We start from the raw sequence: 26,754 nt of genomic DNA on the forward strand, positions 1-26,754 counted from the left end.
CAGAAGTAATAGTCATAACCCTAATTATATCCTTATACATCTATATGCAGGTGTGTGAATACTTGTGGTACTGTATGAAGCCTTCAGAGGGACAAATACAGCAGCTGGGGATGACAAGATGGGTTCCCTGGCCTAAAGAGCCATGTTGACAATAAATCAAATGTTGATATGCTGAGGTAACAGTGTTGTCATCCCCACGCTCTCTAATGTGGTCTAACACCGTAACATCCTCCTGGTACTGCCTGTGAATATGTAAAAAACTTCTAGGCAGTACTGGGAGAAGTACGGTGGTAGACTCACAGCTTTCAGGATCCTGACCACAGCATTTCCTCTGACTGTCTGAAAGGTGTGTCCCTACAGTTCATAAGAACACCATGACACTCCAGCAGAAGGTGGGTCACCATGTCTGCAGCTGTCAGCTCCTGTGCTGCTCCACACTCATCTCTTCTATAAGTGTCTGAAAACATAAACAAAGGAGAAACTCAGAGAAGGCTTTATTATGAGCTCTATATTCAACCCAGGCTCATCTGAAAACGTGTAATAGCTACGTTGGTCCACTTGGAAAAACGTAGACATCTCACAATTTGACAGGCCAAATTGTGAGATGTCTACGTTTTTGTCTTCCCATAGATTAGCATTGGCCTGTGCGCACGTCACGTGACTCTCAGGTTCCCGTCTGCGAAAACGAAAACATGGCCGAGATTCCTTGCATTTTCAGATAAGAATGTCATTTTCTAACATAGTTTGGGCATTAAAATGACTTTTGATAAAATTTCTAGCGAGAAATGTGGCCTTTACTTTCACAATCTTCCACCAGTTCATGCTTATGGACTGTATCTTATTAGTTATCGCGGATGTTTTTTCGGATCACGCCAGAAAATTGTAGAAGTGTTTTAATCGTCGCTATGGAGTTGCTACGGACTCTGCGATCCCGGAAACGGCGTAGTCGCGTGTTGTTTGAATCATCGGCGTTGTGATCTTTATATACAGTCTATGGTTGTGACCTGTTAGCCTGCGGTCTGCTCGGCTTCACCTGAGCTAACAGGCTAATACCCGTCACCGAGCACGAGCGGAGTCTGTGGAGGAGTTTTCACTCATATGTGAATATTATCGTTTGTTGTTCGGCTGATGTCCTGACGGAGAAGTGGACGACGTCTGTGCTGCAGTGTCTGTGGTGAGTAAAGTACTGTCTTTGATTTACGTGTCAGTGGTGATGAGCAGGTATCATTGTGTCTTTTCCTCCCTGGTTTCCTCTACTCTTCCACCTTTATCCACCTTCTCCTCACTAGATCTCAATGATGCCACAGAATCTCTCTGCTCCACTCTAAGCTCATGCTTGGACAGTTTGTGTCCACTTTCTACTAGACCTGCGCGAGCTACCCAGTCTCATTCATGGCTGAGTGATACCCTCCGAACGCAGCGCTCCAATCTCAGAGCGGCTGAGAGAAAGTGGCACAAATCTGCAGCACAGGACGATCTTGCAAGCTACCAGACACTGCTGGCCTCCTTCTCATCCAGCATCACTGCTGCTAAGAAAACTTTTTTCAATGACAAAATCAACAGTGCAACTGATGCTCGGAAACTATTCTCCACCTTCAAAACTCTGCTCTACCCTCCACCCCCTCCCCCAGCTACTAACCTCACACCCGATAACTTTGCTTCCGTCTTCACAGAGAAAGTGGCAGCCATTGGGAAACAATTCAACCAACTGTCTTCCCCCCCTAAGGGCGCTACCATCAATAACTCATCGTTTCCCTCTTTCACCCCTCTCACTGAGAGTGAGGTCTCCAAAATCCTAGCAGGTAGCCGTCCAACTACATGCCCGCTGGACCCTATCCCATCCAACATCCTTCAAGCCATTTCCCCTGCCGTCCTACCGGCAATAACACAGGTGATTAATGCCTCTTTTAATTCTGCAACATTTCCTTCCTCATTCAAAGTGGCTCGGGTAACGCCGCTGCTCAAAAAGCCGTCTCTCGATCCCACTAAGGTGGAAAACTATCGACCGGTCTCACTTCTCACTCTCCTATCTAAAACACTTGAGAGGGCAGCCTCCAAACAGGTCACAGAGTTCCTGTCAACAAACAATCTCCTCGATCCAAACCAGTCTGGATTCAAAAGCGGTCACTCCACCGAAACAGCCCTGCTATCTGTGACAGAGGCCTTAAAAACAGCTAGAGCAGCAGCTCAATCCTCAGTTCTCGTCCTGCTTGACCTATCAGCTGCGTTTGATACAGTCAACCACCGCATCCTTCTGTCCATACTATCAAGTATGGGCATCTCAGGCAAGGCGCACTCCTGGTTTGAATCGTACCTCTCTGGGCGCTCATTCAAGGTGTCATGGCAAGGTCATCTATCTGTACCCCACCACCTCACCACTGGGGTGCCCCAGGGGTCGGTAATGGGACCACTTCTCTTTGCCATCTACACCACCTCGCTAGGCCCTATCATCCGCTCGCATGGTTTTTCCTACCACTGTTATGCCGATGATACTCAACTGGTTCTGTCCTTCCCTCCTGAGGACAACACTGTTTCGGCACGGATCTCAGACTGTCTTGCTGATATATCCACATGGATGAAAAACCACCACCTTCAGCTGAACCTGGCCAAAACAGAACTGATGGTCTTCCCAGCCAAACAGCTCATCCACCACAACATCAACATCACGACTGACTCCTTATCTCTGGCTCCATCCAAAACAGCAAGAAACCTTGGGGTCATTATTGACGACCAACTAACCTTCACAGCCCACATCGCCTCTGTCCCGAGGTCATGCCGCTTTGCGCTCTACAACATCCGCAAAATCAGGCCGTACCTAACCCAGTATGCCACCAAGCTGCTGGTGCAAACCTTGGTGAGCTCCCGCCTCGACTACTGCAACGCCCTCCTAACGGGCCTGCCGGCATGCGTGGTAATACCACTACAGATGATCCAGAATGCGGCGGCGCGCCTGGTGTTCAACCAACCAAAGAGGGCACATGTCACCCCGCTTCTCACTGAGCTCCACTGGCTGCCGGTAGCTGCTCGCATCAAATTCAAGTCACTTATGATGGCCCACAAAGTGCTTAATGGGTCTGCCCCCACCTACCTAAATGCTCTTGTAAGGGCATATGTTACACCCAGGACGCTGCGCTCATCCAGTGAGCGTCGTCTGGCACTGCCCCCGATGCAAGCAAGGCAATCCAGACTATTCTCAGTTGTAGTTCCACGTTGGTGGAACGACCTGCCTAGCACTACCAGAGCAGGAGCGTCCCTCTCTACCTTTAAGAAGCGCTTGAAGACCCAACTCTTCAAAGAGCACCTCCCTTCCTAACTGGCACCTTGGCTTAACCTGCACTTAAGCAGTAACAGGCCCGCACTTCTTTTTTATTCTTTCTATGTCGTTTTATAAGCAGTATTTTATTGTTACACCAGGTTTTTAATGCTCTTAGCTTGATTGTTCTCTCCCTTGTACGTCGCTTTGGACAAAAGCGTCTGCTAAATGACTAAATGTAATGTAAATGTAAATGTAAATGTGTCTGTACCTGGCTGGTTAGCTTAGCTCCGCTAACCTCCAGGCAAGATACCAGCAGTAACGGCGATGCTAACGGGAGGGATGGGAGTTAACCCGACATGAAGCGTCCACACAGCGGAGAGAGGAGTGTTAGAGTTTATGGTGATAAATCTTTTAAACTGAAGGCGACTGTGTGTTTAGTGAATATCATCAAGTTAGATATCTAACGTTATGTAAAGTTGTTCAGCTCCCCAACCTATTTGGCTTGACTACGTTACTGTGAGTAACTTCAGTAATAATGTTTTATTAGATTATTGTTTCAGAAATAACGTTAGTGCAGCTGCTGCAGTGTGAAACTTATTGAGCTGAACTTTATTTATGAATGAACAGTTTACCTACCAGGTATAGACCTGTTTTCATAACTTACTAACAATTAAAGCAAATTATTGCACATGATGCATTACATTATATATGCAATACTTTTAATGTGAAATAACTCCATACTGCACATTCATTGTAGTACACTGTTTAATCCCAAACCATATTCAGATACATACTTGAATATCCACAGAATATAAGGACACAGACTTTGTTTGAAAGTAACACATATCTCTGCAATAATGCCATACTTTTATGTTTCCTGTCATTTTATTAGGGACGGACGAACCTGAGGGACACAGCTGTGCTGACCGTGTTCTGTCTCTTATGGCAAAAAAGAAACGACAACACTTTTTATCTAAGGTTTATCAAATCAGAAAGTAAAAGATGAACATTGTTGTGATAGTGTTAATTTTACCAACCATAATGGATATAGAAATTGACTCAATATTATTAACATGTTGACCAGTCTGAAGCTGCTGATATCCACCATGTTGCTGCTGCCACAGTGGATTCTGAGGACATCAGGTGTTGCAGTGCTTCATGAAATGAAAAAGTCATATTAAAGGATGTTTTATGCTAAAATCATTGTCACATCTGTAGATATTAAGGAACAGAGGAGAAACATGATAATTTACAGATACTGTTGAAGACAAAAATTACAATAATTTTGACACATGTAATATCAGCTGTGTTAAGCAGCCAAGACGGGTACCTACAGTTTATTCTGTGTTCAGCAGGTGGAAGCACCACAGATTTCAGCCAAATTGATGTACTAAAAGAAATAAACATTGTACAAATATATAAAATGTCTTTCTACCACATCTGTAATATTCAAGGGTGATAATCTCTCACAGTGCTGTTGATAACAGTCCACTTCAAGTCCCTCAACTTCTCGCAGTGTTAAAACAGATACATATATAATAAATATGAGCACTGTTTACAACAGTGGTGTGTGGAGATTATAATCACATCTAAACTGTCATATAATTACACATCTGCACTGAGTCTAATTCACTGTGAATTCATAACAGGCTAAAAAAAGAGGTTGTAATAGTAATGGCGGTTATACAAGTCTGTATCACATGCAGCTCATTAATATTAACTTATTAAAATTACAATCAAATGACAAAACACAACTCTTTACTAAAGCTAGTTAACTGGCTTCAAACTTCATTAGACGTGTTCAATAAACGGTGAATTACCACAATAACATCAAAAACCACTTGAGGCTTGTAAGTATATGTGGTGTGATAATGATAATAGATAAATCAATAGGTTTTGTTGTTGCAAAGTTTCTGGGTAACTTACCTCTGTTCTCTCTCCGTCTCACTCAGTGGAGGAGCAAGGAGGAGCTTGTGTGAGCATCTGTGTGAACCATAGGTGTAAACTCAGGGAGAGAAAAAAAAAAGAACGGCTCCCAACCAAACGCTGCCAGACTCCACAGACCCATACCCTGCTACCAGATTACTTCCTGTCTTTAAAAACTGTTCTGGCTCCCTGCTGGAGCTTGTCATCCCTGTAAGTATTTCTCCGAAAGGCGCCTCAAGAAAAACCCTCTATGGACTGATGGTGAAGACACTTAACCAGAAGACACTGAACGGGCACAGTGACAATCCATGGAGGGCCTACTTTAAACTAGATCCTGAAACCATCATGGAGGTCTTTGAACAAACATCCTGTAATAAAGAGACACAGAGACCTGCAGTGGAGAATCCTACAAGGAATCGTAGCAGTGAACTCTGTTATCTCGGTCATCAACTCTGCTGTAGAAGACAAATGTCCGTTCTGCAGCCAGAGAGAAACTGTGTTTCACTGTTTTTTAGAGTGTTCTCATCTCTCCACTCTATTTAGTTCACTGGACACCATTTTTAACAGATGCAAGGAGTTTTTCAAGAAGACAGTTTTTATCTGTGGTTTTAATTAAACTCGCCAGAGAAAACACAAGTGCCGACTCTTAAACTTTGTTGTAGCTCAGGCAAAGATGGCGGTGTATGTGAGCCGTAAAAGAGAAATAGAAGAAGAAGTGAACGTTGATGTGGTTTACTTGTTTGCAATAATGGTAAAAGCCAGACTTCTAATTGATTTTAGTTTTTTCAGAGCCACCCATGACCTGGAGAGTTTCAGGCTGATGTGGGGACACAGAGAGGTTCTCTGCTCCGTCATAGACCAACAGCTGGTCTACGGAGATATAATACATTTATAATTTCTCTGAGAAAAAAAACTGTATAAATGTAATTTATTACATTTTTTTATACAGTGTAAATAGTGACAAATAAAGGATGGTTTAAAAAATAAAAAATAAATCTCTCTCTCAGCTGACGTCTCTGACTCGCTATTGTTTACACACTGTGATCCGACGTGTGTATAAACTCAGTTTGAGTAAAACAATCATATCTTCATCCCAATATTACACAACATTATCACATCACACATTTTCCTAATATCGTGCAGCCCTAATCGTCTGTAGTTTGGGACACTTGTATTATAGAATAGAACTGAATGCTTTTATTATCATCACACAGCTGAAATTAGGGGCAACTCCTCAGTGGCAGGCCCTACATAAAATACAAATAAAACCATCAGCAACAATCATCAACGCAACTCTATACACAAAGTTTAAAATATATATATATTATAAAAATATGCGGGAGACACATGTCTTCTCCGTTTACACACTGAAACATCTGAGAGCTGTACTGAGGAGAGCAAGAGAAGAGGGGGAGATCCTGGAGCTGCAGCAGTGAGGAGGAGGAGAGACTGAACCACTGGGAGCAGAATGAAGCTACAGGTTTGTGTTTTTCTTATATTACTACATGGTCTGCTTGACACCAACAAGAACAACACAACACAAAGTGTTTTTATACCACAGCTCTGTGTTCACATCTTACTGAGTAATGTTACTGTAACATTAGCGGTGCAGTGCACGTCAGTCACTGACTGTAAACCTACAGCCCCTAATAACTGGCATTATCATATAACCAACATAATATAGAGCTCATAATAAAGCCTTCTCTGAGTTTCTCCTTTGTTGATGTTTTCACACACTTATAGAAGAGATGAGTGTGGAGCAGCACAGGAGCTGACAGCTGCAGACATGGTGACCCACCTTCTGCTGGAGTGTCATGGTGTTCTTATGAACTGTAGGGACACACCTTTCAGACAGTCAGAGGAAATGCTGTGGTCAGGATCCTGAAAGCTGTGAGTCTACCACCGTACTTCTCCCAGTACTGCCTAGAAGTTTTTTACATATTCACAGGCAGTACCAGGAGGATGTTACGGTGTTAGACCACATTAGAGAGTGTGGGGATGACAACACTGTTACCTCAGCATATCAACATTTGATTTATTGTCAACATGGCTCTTTAGGCCAGGGAACCCATCTTGTCATCCCCAGCTGCTGTATTTGTCCCTCTGAAGGCTTCATACAGTACCACAAGTATTCACACACCTGTATATAGATGTATAAGGATATAATTAGGGTTATGACTATTACTTCTGTTGTATCTTTTTAATTTGATTGTAATGGATATATTCACATTTCCCATTATAAATATTTGTTCAAATATAACAAGTTAACACTGTAATGAAAAGTGTAATAATAAAAGGGACATTAAACAGATTTATTTTGAATATATATGTTATATACATAAAGTGATTTTTTATACAGGTTGGTGTTCCTGAAAGGCATCATGATTCAGCTTTGCTTTTCAAGGATGAATGGTGACCTCCGGCTGGATCAGTCCTGTTGAAAACAGTTACAATACTTATTAATATAATATTTAACATTTAGATCTAGTTTTACAAAAGCTATGCTAATATGGGTATGACTTACAAGGTTTGAATTCCACAAGAATGATGTCAAAACTAATAAAGAGTGCATGCGTATTAATAAAAATGCATTTTTTAATTAAATAAATATTTGTATAGTCTTCTGAAGCTGAAATCCCAGTTTTCAACCATTCAATATCTGATATACATGTAAACAACTTTGACTGTGCATGTGAGTGATCAATTTCAGATGCAAGCTGTGAAAACAAACAAATAAAATAATACTAAAGCATTTCAAACTTTGTTTTAATAGATATGGTAAAATGGCAGTCAGAGAATCAATATTGGTGACCCACCTTCTGCTGGAGTGTCATGGTGTTCTTATGAACTGTAGGGACACACCTTTCAGACAGTCAGAGGAAATGCTGTGGTCAGGATCCTGAAAGCTGTGAGTCTACCACCGTACTTCTCCCAGTACTGCCTAGAAGTTTTTTACAAATTCACAGGCAGTACCAGGAGGATGTTACGGTGTTAGACCACATTAGAGAGCGTGGGGATGACAACACTGTTATATCAACATTTCATATTCATATTTCCCATTATAAATATTTGTTCAAATATTACAAGTGAACACTGTAATGAAAAGTGTAATAATATAAAGGACATTAAACAGATTTGCTGTATTTATTTTGAATATATATATATATATATATATATATATATATATATATATTATATACATAAACTGATTTTTTACACAGGTTGGTGTGCCTTTGATGATTCAGCTTTGCTTTTCAAGGATGAATGGTGACCTCCCGTCTGGATCATTCCTGTTGAAAAACTAATAAAGAGTGCATGCGTATTAATAAAAATGCATTTTTTAATTAAATAAATATTTGTTTGTAAACAACTTTGAACATTGACTGTGCATGTGAGTGATCAATTTCAGATGCAAGCTGTGAAAACAAACAAATAAAATAATACTAAAGCATTTCAAACTTTGTTTTAATAGATATGGTAAAATGGCAGTCAGAGAATCAATATTAAAATTGGTCTATGCATTGACTGTGTTCCAGTGCAAACTCCATTGCTACATACAGCCTGATCTGAAAAAGGGTTTTCTTTCATTGAAGTTGATGAACACCTAGAAAATCTTTTGGCCCTGTAATGTTTATGTGACTTGTACGTTTAAATTCTACAATCAAATATTTTTGAAGTGCTGTTACTACAAAATGCTGTGTGTTATTTAATCTGCTACTTGGAGTTTGTTAGTAATTATGAATCTTCATTTTGATAAGTCATTTTTATCATACACGCCAAGTGACATTAACTCACCTTCTGTATTGACTGCACAACCCGACACAATGAAATGTTTGTGATGGAAGTGACACTTGAAACCACCTCCTGCTCAGCCAGTGACTCAATAGACAGTTTGTTCTTCTTTCACACAATAGGAGAGACACTACCAGAGCAGCAGCACCTGACCCAGGACATCTCCTGGAGGATTGTATCACTCATTTGATAAGACAGTTTATGGATGTGGAGCCACTGGGGTAGGTTTATGCTTAATTTACTTTGTACAGTCTTGTTAGCTCATTTGCTAAAGTCAGTGTGTGACTAGGCCACAGAATACTTTGCTAGCATTAGCTTAGCTTGCGCTGCTTTTCAAGACACATACCCAGGCATGTGCACAGACATCTTTGGAAGCAGGTGCTCAAGCCAAAAAAACAAAAGGGCAGCCATCGCCAAAATTATTCATAAAATTAAGAAAAAACACAGTACGATATATTAAACTTTTATTTTTAATTTTTTTAATAAATAAATAACAGGCAAAAAATAATCATAAAAATATTCTCAGTTAAAACTTATCAAAACTCTGCTCTGAATAAATTAAATAAAAATAAAGCATCCAATATATTCTGTAAAATACATCTATTTAAGGAGGAGGTGAGGGGAGCAGGATCGTTCAGCTTCTTCACAGGAGCATCCTCCTTGGTGCCATCTCTTGGAAGATTCTTATGACCTCTGGTTTATTTGTATGTCTTGCTCAATGGCAGGAGGAGAAGGTCAGAGAGTCTTTCTTCCCCACAGAGACTCCTGAGCCTGTTCTTTATGATCTACACTGTGAGATCTATTAACCTGGTCAGTATCTCTCTGTTTGTCTGCCTCTCTCGCTCTCTGGCTTCCACTCCCTTTACATCTGATCATCATCAACATCAGATGAAGTCTGGAGAGCCTTTTGGTAATTGGTCCACCTCACCATGCTTGTCATGTGGACCTCTGTGACAGAGTGCTGCTTGATTTTTTCAAGAGCACTATTCCCCTTTCTGATCCCTTTTCTCCACTCCTTTCTGCTTTTATATCTTCAGGTAGAAAAAGCAGACAACTGACACAATGCATTGAATCAGCACATTTCCAGGAAACCAATGCTTTTTGCAGCACATCACAATGTAGCTTCATTGCAACCCGCCCCTTTTTTTGTTTGTTTGTTCAGGAAACGTGGGGCCAGTAGCCATGAATGTTTCAGCTATAATGTTAAGTATTGTGGTTCATTTTGCACAAACACTACCATTACCTGTCTGTCTGATGCTGCGGGTCAGAGGAGACCTGCAGGCTGCAGCGGTTTAGTGCTCAGCTCTGCACGAGAGCTAAGTGGAGGAGGAGGAGGAGGAGGAGGAGGAGGGGGAGGAGGGAGGAGGAGGGAGGAGCAGAATTCTCACAAGAACTCAAATAAATGCCATCAGATATCAAAACACTGTTGGGCTCCAGCAGAAAGGGCACTTTTCTCATCCAGGGCAAAGGGCAGGTGCTTGAGCACCACTAGGGGTCTATCTGTGCACATGCCTGGTAAGATGAATGTTATGATGCAGAAAATAAGAACATCTTGTATCTTTCAATTAAATTGTTTAACACATTTTTATGTTCATGTAAAAGTGATTTTAATTTAAAACAGCGCTCGCTCCGTGTGGATCTCGCCGGGCATCGCGCACTCTGCACCAGTGGAGCCCCTGCACTCCGCCTGACTCTCTGGCCAGAGCGACATGGAAAGAGAAAGACGCAAGGAAAGAGAGAGAGAGAGAAGCCTGAGACACGGTGAACTTGACGAGACATCTGGAACTGGGATCTCTGGAACTCTGGAAAACTCATTTAATATCATCAAATACTCGGCGGGTGAGTGGAGAGGAGCGCCCTGAACACGAGCTGCTGTCACAGCCACAACTCACACTGATACTTCCTGATCACACTCTCCTTATAACCATAGACTGTATAGAAAGAGGTTATAACCATAGACTGTATATAAAGAGGTTATAACCATAGACTGTATATAAAGAGGTTATAACCATAGACTGTATATAAAGAGGTTATAACCATAGACTGTATAGAAAGAGGTTATAACCATAGACTGTATATAAAGAGGTTATAACCATAGACTGTATATAAAGAGGTTATAACCATAGACTGTATAGAAAGAGGTTATAACCATAGACTGTATATAAAGAGGTTATAACCATAGACTGTATAGAAAGAGGTTATAACCATAGACTGTATATAAAGAGGTTATAACCATAGACTGTATAGAAAGAGGTTATAACCATAGACTGTATATAAAGAGGTTATAACCATAGACTGTATATAAAGAGGTTATAACTCTGTCTCTCCGACCCCTTCACTCCACCCACTGCTGAACCTGCAGATAAGCCAATCATAGACGGTCCCTGCGCACGCGCATAGACTGTAAATAGAGATAGAGACCAGAGCCATGTGTTCAGGAGGATGACTCTCTGAACTTTGGAAAGAGGCTTTTGTGTTTTAACAACGTTTCGCTTGTGAGTTATTGATCCGAAGTTCGAATCTGTGAATATGTTTCCAACTTCCCTCAGCGGCTGTGTGGCGTCGAGAGATCTTTTTCCATGAAGTGAATATGTTTCACCATTTTTCTTATCCAGCTCCGAGGACACTCCCTTTGAAACCGAGAGCTCACTGCCTGTAGACGGAACATGGAAGTTCGTCTGATCGTGTTAACGACGGTAAGCTGAGTGAATTTCTATAGAACCTCTGAATGTTGCATATTACAGAGCAGGAGTGAACCAGTAGATTGTTGTGATGTCGCTGATAAATCGACACCGTGAGTTTGTGGAGATGAACCAATAAGTTGTTCGCTGTGAACTGGTGTTATCAACAAAGTGTCACTGTCAGAGAACTACTGGAAACATGGTCTGAGTCTGAGTTGTGTAAAACCTTCAGGTTTGGATGAGGAAGTGTGGAATCTGAATCATCTGAAAAACTAAAATCACATGAAGACACCCACATCAGGATTTAGGTGAAAACTCGCTCCTCCACTCTGCACTAATCATGTGATCAGTTATCATGTCAGAAAAACCACCATCTGCTCACATATGATACCAACTCTTAGCTGTGTGACCGTGGTGTGTTGTGTATTTGTCCAGAGCTCAGTTTCAGTATCTTTTAACAGTCAAAGACACATAGAGGTCACTTCTTATTTCAAATCAACAGGATCTCACTGAACCGTTGGAAACGTGGGCTTTGAAAGGGAACAGAACTAAGACCTGAACTTTGAGCAGAGCAATGGGCTGTAGAAGGTTTAATGATGAATGTTATCACTCACTGAAAGTGAAAGACACACAGACCTGATCAGACTAGCAGCAGGAATGTTGCCAGGTCACCTTCTGGCCTGTGTGGTGTGAACGGCTGAGTAGTGGCAGCTGACCATAAAATGAATTTATAATTTTCTTTGGGTGGGGGGGTAAACAAACTGAAGCCAGTCAACAAAAACAACTGGTGGAGCTCCACCTTAACAGATGCAGACTACTCAGCTATTAACTTGAGGAGGAGTATTTGGGCTGGATACTGTTAATTAACAATCTGACTCCAGAAACAATCAAGCCAGTGTTGAGTCTGTTTAAACAGATGAGCAGGTCTCTGGGGTTCTCATCCATTGTTTTTATAAAATAAACCCATATACATCCATCTTTCATTGAATGAACTTACAAAGATCTGAATACTAACTCAAATGTTGTCACAAATATATGACAAAAAACAGAAACTGCAAAGAAGAAACATTTGGTCATTTAAGTGTCCAGTCGTCTCCTCTCCTCTCTCTGTTCATGACAATGTTAACATGTTTAAACTTTTGCTCTGTCCTTCAGATACTTTTGATCAAAGTCTTCTGTGTGAATACTCTGACTTGTCATCTAACTGAGTATCAGATAGGGGATGAATGCTGTCCTCTCTGTCCAACTGGTAAGATCCTGAACGAGAAGAATAAGATGGAATGGGTTGTTTTATGTTTTGGCTTCTTTTGTTGTAAGTAATAAGAATGAAACTGCAGCGCATGTTACGATGAATCACATATAACGTGAGTTTAACTCTCAAGATGATTTGTCTTTGTTCAACAGAAACATTTCATGCAATTCAATTGTTTTCTTTTCAACAGGAAATCGTGTTAAAACAGACTGCACAGAGTTTAGGAGCACTTCCTGTCTGCCCTGTGAGAAGGACACCTTCATGAATCTTCCCACTGGACTTACAATGTGTTTTCCCTGCACGACCTGTGGTCCAGGTAGATTTCTGTCTTTACATTTACTGTAGGTTTAAAACTGTCAAATTCATTGCCTAAAGATGTAACAAGAACTAAAGATTAGTTTTAATGATATTTTGTCAGACAAAAATAAATACTTGCTTTCTCATATATTAAATAAATTGTTCGAGTTTTGTATCTTCATATGTTCCCTCCATATGTAACCTCTATGTGTCCACAGATTCTGGTCTGAAGATATACACTTCATGCACAGCAACAACAGATTCAGTTTGTGAACCTCTGGAAGGATTCTACTGTACAGACCGCACAAGGAACAACTGTGCAGCAGCAAAGAAACACACACAATGTAAACCAGGGCAGTTCATCAAACAGAGAGGTGCGTTTTCCAATTCTGACTTTAAGATTGAAGTTTTCTCAGCTGTAAAAAAAGAACACAGAGCAGGTTATTTCAGTCATCCAGTCAATTGTGAAGCATTTGGATGATATGTGGCAAATTGTTCATTTCATGCTTCACACATGACATCTGTATTATGAATGATCAAACGTTCAGTCAGAATCACTGCCAGATCATTTTGATGATTTCATGATTTTAATTTCACCACATTGGACTGAGAGAGTCTGATTATCTGATCTCCGTCATGGCAACAGAAGTCAGAGAATCACTTCCTTTTTACCAATTTGTTTTCAAAGTAAAACATTTGTTGCTGCAGTGCCTTATAGTGAACAGATCTTTTATTTTGAAAAGTTGTGTATATATATGGTTTGTCTGAGGTTTATGAACAAAAGACAACAACTTAGACTGTTTATAAAAAGTTCTGCACACAAACAATAAAAAGGGACAGTATATTGTAGAACAGTTTGAAGAGGACTCACTAACTAAAAACAAAACTAATCAAAATCCAATCTTCCTGTGCAACTGTGATAATAATCATAATCATAAGAGAAATAATAATAATAATGTGGCTGAGTGGCAGCCTGTCACATTCTACAAGAAGTGGACAGTTGTGATAAACAGCCTAATATATTCAGTGTTATTTCAAAGTTGTATTCTTATTTTTATTCTGACTACATTGTGTCCATGCACTGCTGCTTTCACTGTGCTGCTGCGTCGACTGAACTTCCTCCATGGAGGATCATTAAAGGTGCATCTCATCTGACCTTGTCTTTTCTTTATACAACACAAAAAATATAAAAACAATAATGAATATAGTCATAAAAGACTGTTGCAGTGATCCAGGTGTGATGAGAGAAACTAATGTCAAATAGTTTCTGTATCTTTGAAATTCTGTCAATGTTCCTTAGTTAATAGAAATATGTTTGTAAGTTTAGTGACATGCTGCTCTACATTTCATCACATCTCACATCAAAAGGAGGGAATTTGAACAAGGAAATGTTTGCTGATCAAAAACCTCAATAATCAGACAGGTCTCATGTCAAATACCACTTTGCTCTATAATCCTAATATGACGTGTACAATAGTAACTGTATAGTTTGTGTTTGTACAGGAACAGCCCTCACAGACTCTGAATGCTCTGACTGCAGTGATGGAACATTTTCTGATGGGACCCGTACATCTTGTCAAGCACACACACAGTAAGTGAAGAGTCACACCACACGTGGACGTGCCTGGTTTCTTACACCTGCAGTGAATCTGTGGTGTCTCTCACGGTCCTGTTAAAATGTCCCCCTGTCGTTCCAGATGTGAATCACCAATCCTTCAGCTGAAGCGACCAGGAACAACTTCAACTGATGCTGAATGTGAAAATACCAGTTTAATTGTCACAGTGGGAATCATCACTTCAGTGGTTTTGGTTGTTTTAGTTTTATCTGCCATCGCCTTCGTTTGCTGGAAGAGGAAAATATGTCATTCAGGTACAATGTGTGTGTGATCAAAGAAAATGTTCTCATGGATGATAAGAATCCATCAAGTCATGATGTCATCGAGTTAGAGGTTCTTCATCTGTTTCTTTCTGTAACAGGAAAAAGAAGAAATCCCACAGAGGTACGTTTGTTCTCTCTTTTTCACAGTGTATGTTCTGACTCTGTGTATATGTTCAGTGCTTGATGACAATACTTGCTTGATGAAGGTCATTTGATTATTTTATTTAATATTTCACTAAAAGGGAAACACAGCTGGAGGAGAAGCTGTGAATATGATGGAGAGAACATAATGAACAGCAGCAGGTGAGACAGCAGCGTGCTCTACATTGAAATATTCATTAATTGAGGACTGTATAGACACTTTCAGACATGACCTCTGGAGGACGTCTGCAGAATTGGGTCCAGACTCTCTCCAGCTTTGTCTTTAACACATGAACAACGCAGCAAGAGATTCTTTTATAGAACTCGTTCACATCAACACAAATCTCTGGAGCGTTCAGGTGAGGGGTGGCCCAATAGTCAGAGGCAGGATGTAACATAATAACTGCTGCAGAGATTTTCTCTTTGTATTTGTATTTTTGCGTCTGTAGCATGTTTGAAGCATCATCAGCACACCTATCCTGCTGTATCGACAATTTAGGTAGAGTTTTAGGGAAACATCCAGCCCCTCTGGAGAATGTCAGGAGATTGTCTGGAGTCCAGTGCATGTCTGAAAGTGGCCTAAGATTGATCTGACTTTACTCTGTGAAGTCTGTACACATGTACAAGAGGTTTCCATTTTAATTCAACATATTTCTTTCCTCAGCAAAAGAGATGAACCTGCAGAGAACCAGTAAACTGTCTGTGCACTGCAGAGTGAATGTGCTCTAGAATCCAGGTATATCCCTCTGGGTTCTGGTAAATTGTTTTTGCAGGGTACAGAAAAAACCACTGCTCTGTTTCACATCACTTCACAGATGTCACTGCACCCAAACTACAGTGAGCTGGGAATATGAAACTTGGAGCATGTTTATTAAAACTGCCTGAATCTCCTGCTGACAGTGAGTGAGCTGCACGTGCCTCAACTACCAGTCACCTCACTGCCATCTACAAAAGTTCTCTGACAACTCTGCTGTTATCGGCCTCATCAGGGACGGGGACGACAGAGCCTACAGAGAGCTCATTAAGGACTTTGTGGTCTGGTGCCAGTTGAACCACCTCCAGCTCAATGCCGGGAAGACCAAAGAGCTGGTGCTGGATTTCCACAGGCACAAACAACCCTGCACACAGGTGATCATCCAGGGAACGGATATAGAGATGGTGACATCTTACAAGTACCTGGGTGTTCACATGAACAATATACTGGATTGGACTGATCACACTGCAGCTACACTGAGTAACTCAATGTATCCCGCTACTGTCTATGGACTCCTCCTCATCACTGCAGAGAAGTCAGCTCAGTGAGGTCATTCGGCCTTTTGACGCATCGATGTTCTCCTCACGCTCAGGAAAGGAGGGAGGAGTGAGGAGCAAGTCTGATATGACGTTACCAGCTTGTTACACACTGAACCTTTAACACATTATTTATTTTTATAATATATATATTTTAAACTTTGTGTGTAGAGTTGCGTTGATGATTGTTGCTGATGGTTTTATTTGTATTTCATGTAGGGCCTGCCACTGAGGAGTTGCCCCTAATTTCAGCTGTGTGATGATAATAAAAGCATTCAGTTCTATTCCATAACACAAGTGTCCCAAACTACGGACGATTAGGGCTGCACGATATTAGGAAAATGTGTGATGTGCAATAACGTTGTGTAATATTGCTTTTATTATTTTTTTAGCCAGTTCATGAATGTTTGGGGTTAGGTTCTGTGGAAACCCTCAAGATGGAGTGAAGGTGTGCATCACTGAGACGACTCCTGTGTGGGTTTTTGTTCATCTTCATCTCAGAGAAAAGCGTGTGGGTGAACTTGACAGGGCACAGACAGCAGCACACAGGCACTTGTGGTGATTCTGGTGTTGGTGTGTTGTGTTTGTCTCCCCCTTCTGTTCTGATCCTGCAGGTGGTGTGTGTGGCAGGGGGTGTGGCTGGCTGCAGCTAACAAGGCACACCTGCAATCATTCACCCATCATCCCCTCCATAAAAGCCTGGTCCTGACTCCACTACTCTGCCAGTTAATTCCGTCTAGTCCGGTAGCGTAAAGCAATGCCAACCGTGGATTCTTGCTTCTCGTTTTCTTTGTGTGTTTTGCATTTAACCCGTTTTATTTTCTTTTTCTACACAGACTCCTCGGTGTGCCTTGTTGCTGCTCTTCAGTTTTTGTTTTCCCTCGTGCTTGTTGTCCGGTGGATAGTTTGGCCAGCCAGCACCCTGCCTCCACAGCCTGCCCGTTTTTGTTTTTGGTGAAAATAAACTTTTCATTAACATTGTAACTATTCTCAGTGTCTGCTTTGGGGTCCAACAAAGAACCACCCCGTAACAGAATTAACTGGCCAAAATGGACCCCGCAGATGCTGAGAAAGTTAAACAGGCTCTTTCGAACCAAGGAGTTCGCATGGGTCAGCACGAGACAGCTCTAAAAGAGATTATGGAGGCGCTCCAGAATCTCTCCTCCAATATGGCACAAGTCGGTGGCCGCTTGGACCAGCTGTCTACTCACCTCGCCACGACGACGGTTCCCGTCCACACTCCAGCTCCGGTTCCAGCTCCAGTTCCAGCACCACCACCACTTCCCATCGCTCATTCTGCACAACCCCGGGAACCCTTCATCCCCACGCCCGTCAGGTATTCAGGAGAATTAGGGTCATGTAGACAGTTTCTTCACCAGTGCAGTCTTGTTTTTGATCAGCAACCACTCACATATTCCTCAGACCAGTCGCGGACCGCCTTTGTAATGAGTCTCCTGTCGGAGCGCGCCGCGGCTTGGTCTGTTGCCATTTCACACGCTAACTCACCCATCTGCGATTCCTTTCAGTCATTCTCCGCCGAATTTCTCAGGGTCTTCGACCATCCCCTACGTAGCAAGGAGGCTAGTAGTCGGCTCCTTTCGCTACGCCAAGGACAGAATTCAGTCGCGACTCATTCCATCGATTTCCGCATTCTCGCAATCGAGAGCGGGTGGGATGAGCGAGCCCTACAGGCGGTTTTCCTCCGGGGTTTGCGGGAGGAGTTAAGGGATGAATTAGCGGTTCGGGACGAGACCGCCTCTCTGGATGACTTAATTTCTTTAGCCATTCGCTTAGATAGTCGGCTCCGTGAGAGACGTAGGGAGAGATCAGAGAGAGAGAGACACGCACCTCCCGTGAGACAGACAATGAGCTCTCACCATCGGGGTTCTCCGGAATCTTCTCGTCCGCCATCTCCTCCCCACGGGACTCCTCCGCGGACAACCTCTTCTCCTCTCTGCCCCGAGGAGCCCATGCAACTGGGGCGGATGAGGCTCACTCAGACGGAACGTCAGCGTCGTCGCCTCCAGAGGCTCTGCATGTACTGTGGTCAGGGGGATCATCAGATGGCTCATTGCCCTGTTTTGCCAAAAGGGGGGGCTCATCAGCCACAGGAGGAGCGCTGGTGAGCCACTCATCTGTTATGTTGTCTCCTCCTCGCCTGCTACTTAAGGGCACTGTTTCATGGTCGCAGGTTTCCTTACCCCTGTCTGTCCTTATTGACTCCGGTGCAGATGACAATTTTATTGACTCTGACTTTATTATTCAATCCAACATTCCTTCTGAGCCCCTTCCTCAGCCTAAGGATGTGTTTGCACTTGATGGTAGGCTCCTGGCTCGTGTTACTCACCGCACTGTTTCCATGTCACTACTACTCTCCGGTAACCATCACGAAACTATATCCCTTTACATTATCCCATCTCCCACGTCTCCGCTAGTGTTAGGTCTCCCCTGGCTAAAACTCCATAACCCACACATTGACTGGTCTACCTCCTCCATAACCAATTGGAGTCTTTTTTGTCACTCCCATTGTTTACATTCTGCCATTCCCTCCAGAGGAGCAACCACACCATCTCCACCCAAGCCGGTCGATCTTACCTCTGTTCCCTCTGTTTACCATCATCTCCAAGATGTATTTAATAAGGATCATGCCTTGTCCCTTCCCCCTCATAGACCCTATGATTGCAGTATCAATTTGCTTTCTGGTGCCCCCTATCCGTCCAGCAAACTGTACAATTTGTCTAAACCGGAGAGAGATGCCATGGAGGCATATATCACGGATTCTCTCAAGACCGGTCTCATTCGACCCTCCTCTTCACCAATGGGAGCTGGCTTCTTCTTCGTAGCCAAGAAGGACAAGTCGCTCCGCCCCTGTATTGACTATCGAGGGTTAAATGACATAACTATCAAGAATAAATATCCCCTCCCTCTGATTGACTCAGCCTTCGGGCCCTTACACGAAGCGACCATCTTCACAAAATTGGATCTTCGTAATGCATATCATTTGGTCAGAGTCAAGGAGGGGGATGAGTGGAAGACCGGTTTTAACACTCCTTTAGGACATTTCGAGTATCTGGTTATGCCTTTCGGTCTTACAAACGCACCTGCTGTTTTCCAAACACTTATTAATGATGTATTGCGGGATATGTTGAATAGGTTTGTTTTTGTTTATCTGGATGACATTTTGATTTTCTCACGCAATATCAAGGAACATGTTCAGCACGTTGCACTGGTGCTGAAAAGACTACTGGAGAACAAACTGTATGTTAAGGCAGAAAAATGTACCTTTCATGTTCCATCAGTAAGTTTTCTGGGTTTTATTGTGGAGAAGGGACAAATTAAGACCGACCCTGCCAAGGTTCAGGCAGTGGCCGAATGGCCCACTCCAACATCTAGGAAGCAACTTCAGAGGTTTTTAGGATTTGCAAATTTTTACCGTAGATTTATCCGGGACTATAGCAAAGTTGCCACACCTCTGACCAAGTTGACTTCAGTCAAGATCCCTTTTGAATGGTCACCGGCAGCAGAGGCAGCGTTTTCGAGACTGAAATTTTTGTTTTCCTCTGCACCTGTACTAATACATCCTGACTCTGCAGTTCAGTTCGTGGTGGAGGTGGATGCTTCGGACTCCGGTGTGGGGGCGGTTCTTTCCCAGCGAACCGCCTCCGACCAGAAGCTGCACCCCTGTGCCTTTTTCTCCCGCCAGCTCTCCTCTGCGGAGAAGAATTATGATGTTGGAAACCGGGAGCTTTTAGCGGTCGTCCTGGCCCTCCAGGAGTGGAGGCACTGGCTTGAGGGCTCTATTCACCCATTTATAGTCTGGTCTGACCATAAGAATCTCTCATACCTCCGCTCTGCCCGTAGGCTTAACTCACGCCAGGCTCGGTGGGCCCTGTTCCTGGGACGTTTTAACTTCACTCTCACCTTCAGACCCGGCACCAGGAACATCAAACCGGATGCCTTGTCCCGTCAGTTCGCCCCTCCGGTGGAGGATTCTGCGGGGAGTACCATCTTGCCTTCCTCCTGTGTGGTCGGAGCAGCTGGGTGGGAGATCGAGGGAGTGGTCCAGGGAGCCCAGAAGGACCAACCAGTTCCTCATGGGTGTCCACCCAACCGTCTGTTTGTTCCTCCAGCTGCCAGATCCTCAGTTCTCCAGTGGGGGCATTCCTCCAGGATTTCATGCCACCCTGGTTCCCACCGGACTCTGACCCTCATACAACAACGTTTTTGGTGGCCCTCGATGGCTGCAGACACCAAGCTGTTTGTTTCCGCCTGTTCTGTCTGCGCCCGGAGTAAGGCTTCCCATCAGGCTCCTGCCGGCCTGCTCCGTCCCCTGCCCATTCCCCACCGGCCATGGTCCCACATCGCGGTGGACTTCATCACAGGCCTGCCGCCTTCGGAGGGGAACACTGTTGTACTTACCATCGTCGACCGCTTCTCCAAGGCGGCACATTTCATTCCCCTGTCTAAGCTGCCATCCGCCCTCGAGACGGCCATTCTTCTGGTCCAGCATGTGTTCCGTCTCCACGGAATCCCGGTGGACATTGTATCGGACAGGGGTCCGCAGTTCTCCGCCCGTGTATGGAGAGCCTTTTGCCAGGCATTGGGGGCGTCGGCCAGCCTATCGTCTGGTTACCACCCTCAGACGAACGGTCAGACGGAACGGGCAAATCAGGACCTAGGGGCGGCCCTGCGTTGCGTCTCATCCTGCCATCCGGCTTCCTGGTCCACCCACCTCCCCTGGGTAGAATACGCCCACAACTCCCTGGTCTGCTCCGCCACAGGTATGTCCCCGTTTATGGCTGCTAACGGATACCAACCTCCACTCTTCCCAGCTCAGGAGACGGACGTGGCGGTACCCTCGGTGCAGGGTCATCTCCGGCGTGCTCGTCGAGTCTGGCGTGAGGCCCGGGCAGCCCTCATCCGTACCGCTGCTCGCAATCAGAGAGTAGCGGACCGTCATCGCACCCCGGCCCCTAATTACCAGCCTGGTCAGAGAGTATGGTTATCTTCCCGGGACTTACCACTTCAAACAGAATCCCGGAAACTGACACCCAAATTTATTGGCCCGTACGAGATTGACCGGGTCATCAACCCCTGTGTTATGAGGCTTAAGCTTCCCCCCTCACTTAATATCCACCCAGCTTTCCATGTCTCTCTCCTCAAGCCAGTGTCTACCAGCCCGCTAAGCCCTCCGGCCGAGCCCCCGCCACCCACCCGGAGTATTGATGACCACCCTGCCTATACGGTAACTAAGATATTGGACGTACGTCGGCGAGGCAGGGGGTTTCAGTATCTGGTGGATTGGGAGGGTTATGGGCCGGAGGAGCGGCAGTGGATTTCCCGCTCCCTCATTCTGGACCCCACACTCCTCCATGACTTTTATTCTCAGTTCCCGGACAAGCCTGGTAGGCCACCAGGAGGTGTCCCTTGAGGGGGGGGTACTGTGGTGATTCTGGTGTTGGTGTGTTGTGTTTGTCTCCCCCTTCTGTTCTGATCCTGCAGGTGGTGTGTGTGGCAGGGGGTGTGGCTGGCTGCAGCTAACAAGGCACACCTGCAATCATTCACCCATCATCCCCTCCATAAAAGCCTGGTCCTGACTCCACTACTCTGCCAGTTAATTCCGTCTAGTCCGGTAGCGTAAAGCAATGCCAACCGTGGATTCTTGCTTCTCGTTTTCTTTGTGTGTTTTGCATTTAACCCGTTTTATTTTCTTTTTCTACACAGACTCCTCGGTGTGCCTTGTTGCTGCTCTTCAGTTTTTGTTTTCCCTCGTGCTTGTTGTCCGGTGGATAGTTTGGCCAGCCAGCACCCTGCCTCCACAGCCTGCCCGTTTTTGTTTTTGGTGAAAATAAACTTTTCATTAACATTGTAACTATTCTCAGTGTCTGCTTTGGGGTCCAACAAAGAACCACCCCGTAACAGCACTGGGATCTCTGGATATCTGGAAAGATAATTTAATATCATCAATACTCAGTGAGTGAGTGGAGAGGAGCGCTGTGTGTGTAGCCGGGCATTGAGCACCCTGGCTCGGGCTATGGAGCTTTTTTTTCACCGAAAAAAGATATGATATGTTTACCTTGAGTTTGACGTCTCTGGACTAGAATATTGAGCCACACATCTATTCCGTCTTTCACATCAGCGCTGTATAATCACAAGGGAGCGATCATTTTATTATTATCATAGTCTTCAGTCAGAGGGGGGCCACAGGGGGGTCCAGGCTCAGTGTTGGACCCCTGTTGGACCCCCCCCCCAAGACTGCCACAGCTCACAACACATCTAACATCGCTGTATATAAAACAGCTTGCAATGATCACCTGTCTTTCCTAAATGTACCACAAATGTCACAATAATCAAATTGTTTGTGTTATTGTTTTTTTGCATTTGAAGAACGTACAAAAGGAAATCAGAGAAATGACATCACACGGCCAGAGGTGTAACGTGGACTATGTGTTTTTGTATTGGTATTTATTATCTAAGCAAATGTTATAAAGGGGTGAGGGAGGAAGTAACAGGAAGTGCGGCGAGCGAGGAGCGAGGAACAAACTCTCATCCGATAACCAGATCGCGGAGCCCGGATGCTGAACGGATGGGGTGAGATCGTGAGGTGTTCCAACAGAGGGTGGACCGTCACGTTTCGCCATTGTTGTCCCCTGTTAATATTATGTATCCTTAATTTAGACACACCTTCAGTGGACTTTTCACTTTGTAGGTGTTGTTCTGTGCACTCTGTCATCCCGGGAGAACTACTGTTTACTTGTTGTGGTGACCATGTTGGTATATTGCCGCCGCGGTCGTGGCTTGATATTTAATTCGTTTGGGCCTTAAATACACGGTGTTTTCCCCTCAAACTGTGTTTTTTCGTTGATGATAATTTGCTTTTTAGTCAATGCGTGTTTAACGCGGATGTTTTCAGCGTTCTTCTGGCGCTATTAATCATTTTGTGTAGCCCGACCAGTTATTTGGAAGCAACTGGAGTCTGGTGAAATGAGCGTATTGTACTTTTCCTTAGAGCTGTCTGAGATAAGGTGAATTGGTACAAGCTTACACAGCTGATCAGTATTACTGATCTGATGGCGTCATAGAGCTTAATAGAATCATTTAATAATCAGTTAAACATGTTGATTTACTTTAAACTTGAACTAGTTAACTCACCTATATCTGACAGTGCAGGTGAACTGCTCCAAGAAAACGACCACATTCTGACAGTAACATTCTGTTTTCCATTAAAACAGTACTGTGCTGTAAAGAACAATGTATTCTGGGAAATATTTATGAGCTGTTTTCCTTAAGATATTGCAATACACTGTAAACAGCATTGCATTCTGGGGGGGATGTCAGAATCAACGGCAGAGAGGTCCTGCAAAAACGGAAAACTACTATTTTTCTAGAAGACACATGTGGAACACAAATTGGTGAAGCCAACTCTGGATCTTTTTTAGAGGATTATCATCTGAATCCTGCATTTTATGAACAAGTCTTTAAGTTGAAATCAACTTTTTCTGCCTTGCATCGTTTGCTTACCTTTGTGGTCTTTAAACAACCTCACACTAGAACTGTTACTTAGCTATAGCTTGCAGCATAAGCTTGTGGTCCTCTGAATTAGCCATGTGGTGACTTGTGAGTACAGCAGAAAAGCTCATTTTTAAATCGTTATTTTGTAGGTTAGGCCAATTTCTTATCAGTGCTTAAAAGTTATTCTTATTGGCTTTTGTATGGTCAGTTGGTTCACAGCTAGGTGCATTATTATGAGTTTCTCATCTTCTGTACATTTTCACCATAACCTTAACTCCACTAAAGCTTTAGTAATGTTAAAGTTTATTTGGTGTTGAAGTTGAACTAATATTATTTTGTAATTTTACTATGTTGTCCAGCTGCTGATGGCCCACTTGACAAAGATTTGAGATGGACTCACTCGTCTAGTTTGTTTCTTTTCTCTTTTCATTTATACTGCAATGACTTGTTGCCATCTTAATCCTCATCTAATAGAGCTAATATCCTAACCACAGTTTTTTGTCTGTGCTACAGCTGTCTTCCACAGTGGTGGCGAAAGGACACTCAACCTACTTTTGACTCCTCGTCTAATATTGCTCGATATGTATTCAGAACATCTTCTATTGCATATCAGATGGGTTTTGTTATAAGTTAATAAAGGTTATCTGTATTAATAATTAATAAAGCATACACTTCTTCCTCTTAGATATATTTGGTAAAGTCAAGATACTTTTTGAGATGACTCTTGATTCCTGTTTCTCGGGGAAAGAGCCTTTGACAGTTGGACACTGGAGGATCAGCCTTGAGGATCGTCTGCTGGGACATCCTCTCACCTGTTGTGACAGGGCTTGCTGCTCTGTTTACAGACTGAACATGTTTAACTGGGACGCTGTCTATACAAGCTGAGGCTTGTGCTGTCTATCTGTTATTTTCTCTTTTTTCAAAATGTTTCATTATTATTATTTTTAGCCTTTACTTCATAAACACTTTATTATAGACATCATATATTCTAGACTTCATATCTGTTCAACCTCTCATCTCTTGTGTTCTTCTGTGTTTTGTAGATGCTTCTTTTGAATCAACCCAGAATGAGGAACAAAAGCTGAGGGAATCGTCTCCAAGAGAAATGTGTCACATCAACCTTGTAGACTTTGAGTGGAATTTCATAGGTCAGTGAGAGCTCTCTCCTCAGGCACTTCACATCAATGCAACCATGGTTATTTGTCCATTTTTGTCTTTAATTTTGTACATGTGATCATATTCTTGCATTGTTTCACTTCAAAAATGTGGATCTGCTTACTTTGTATGTACATGCTCACTTGTCCCAGGGCAGGTATACAATTGTAGGATTTAATCACTTAAGCCTTTTGAGGTTACTGTGTATAAAACAGTCAGTATCTGAGCAGACCCTAATCCTCCGCTTTATTTCACTGTGTTAGAAATACGGATGAGTTATTGGATGTGTTTACTCCATGCATGTCACTTCTTGGTCTTCCATGCAAGCAAATGACATGGCTCTCACTGTCGGTGCTTCACACACAATACCTCAGAAACCATAGTTCTAATTATGACAGTGTTTAAAGGACGATGTATCTCGCCATTGTGTTGTTAAATAATAGATTTAAAGAGATTTGTCTGAAAAAGGCACTTTTATTTTTACCAGGACCATCAAGTCTGACCAGCTAGATGTTCCACCATTTAAACAAGTAGAAAAAACTCCTAATATGAATCTTTCATATTTCTCTGTTTGTATTTCAGTATCACTGGTTACAGATTATATTTGTGGAATTCATGTTCTTGTCCTGCTAATACTTGCAGTGTCAAGATGCATAATAAGTGTTTTACAAGGTTTATTGTTTTATCCCATTTAATGAACATACTGGTAACTGTCATGTTCTGTTATGCATAGCTTGAAATCTCCAACTGTAATGGACAACTTTGTTTCTATCAACAAAAAACAAACAACCTGCTCCTCCACCATGTTCTCTGTCTTTCCAGATCACTGTAAATCCATTCACTCAACTCAGTGAAGGTTTTAACCAAATTTATGAAACACAAACATCTGGATTTATGGACATTTCTTTGATCGACAATATAACAAGCTGTTAAATCACATTGTTAAAAACTAAACCAGTGGTTTTGAAAATGTTTTGCATCTGAAAAAGAAATCTAGTTATTTCAAATGTCTGAAATTTTCAAAAGCTCTCATAATATATCTTACATCGCTCTATACATGACTGTTTATAATGTATTTTACTGCAGCTTCACTTGCAGCTTACATACCTGCTTCAGTATAATGATCTTATGGTGTCATAGAGCTTAATACAATCATATAATGATCAGTTAACCAAGTTGCTTTACTTTAAACTTGAACTAGTTAACTCACCTATATCTGACAGTGCAGGTGAACTTCAATTTAAATATTTCAGCCCAGAAACTGTAGCAAAATGGTCCAAAAACATTTGGAGTTTAAAAGAGCCACTGAAAACATTTAACATGCAAGACCAGTTACATACACTGTAAGTATAAACAGGAAGCAGAGTGTGTACTCTGCCTTTGGTTGCTTAGTAACAGATACTACTACAAACCAGACTCTGGTACTACATCTACTCTATTTTGTCCATCTGCACTGAATGTCCCCCAGTGTTACACTCTTCTGTTTAGAAAGAGACATCTGTGTTTCAAACAGATGTTTAGAGGTAAAACCCAGAATCTTCACTCAAACACACATTTAGAAAATTAAATATAC

At 42.8% G+C, this 26,754-nt stretch overlaps 1 protein-coding gene and 1 long non-coding RNA gene across 7 annotated transcripts; both read left to right on the plus strand.

Moving 5' to 3' along the window:
* The first annotated feature begins 607 nt into the window (after nt 1-607).
* LOC138410508 (uncharacterized) lies at nt 608-4,681 on the plus strand. The gene is made up of 2 exons (XR_011243218.1): nt 608-1,174; nt 4,149-4,681. It is a non-coding gene; the product is annotated as an uncharacterized lncRNA (long non-coding RNA).
* Nucleotides 4,682-10,402: 5,721 nt separating this feature from the next.
* Nucleotides 10,403-26,751, plus strand: LOC138410493 (tumor necrosis factor receptor superfamily member 14-like). 6 transcript variants are annotated; one of them, XM_069526812.1, is made up of 10 exons: nt 10,403-10,489; nt 10,596-10,813; nt 11,590-11,670; nt 12,811-12,904; nt 13,098-13,223; nt 13,423-13,578; nt 14,708-14,795; nt 14,902-15,074; nt 15,182-15,204; nt 15,326-17,498. In XM_069526812.1, exons 3-10 carry the CDS (start codon nt 11,641-11,643, stop codon nt 15,371-15,373), a joined length of 738 nt encoding a protein of 245 aa, XP_069382913.1. In that variant the 5' UTR covers nt 10,403-10,489; nt 10,596-10,813; nt 11,590-11,640; the 3' UTR covers nt 15,374-17,498. The 6 variants fall into 6 exon arrangements, with proteins under 6 accessions (XP_069382913.1, XP_069382912.1, XP_069382908.1 ...); XM_069526811.1 differs by lacking the exons at nt 10,403-10,489; nt 10,596-10,813; nt 11,590-11,670 and adding an exon at nt 25,070-26,751 and having other exon boundaries at nt 12,422-12,904; nt 15,326-15,386; XM_069526807.1 differs by lacking the exons at nt 10,403-10,489; nt 10,596-10,813; nt 11,590-11,670 and having other exon boundaries at nt 12,422-12,904; nt 15,326-15,386; nt 15,889-17,498.
* Nucleotides 26,752-26,754: the final 3 nt, after the last annotated feature.

This window comes from Paralichthys olivaceus, chromosome 6 (genome assembly GCF_024713975.1).
Source record: "Paralichthys olivaceus isolate ysfri-2021 chromosome 6, ASM2471397v2, whole genome shotgun sequence".
Lineage (NCBI taxonomy): Eukaryota > Metazoa > Chordata > Actinopteri > Pleuronectiformes > Paralichthyidae > Paralichthys > Paralichthys olivaceus.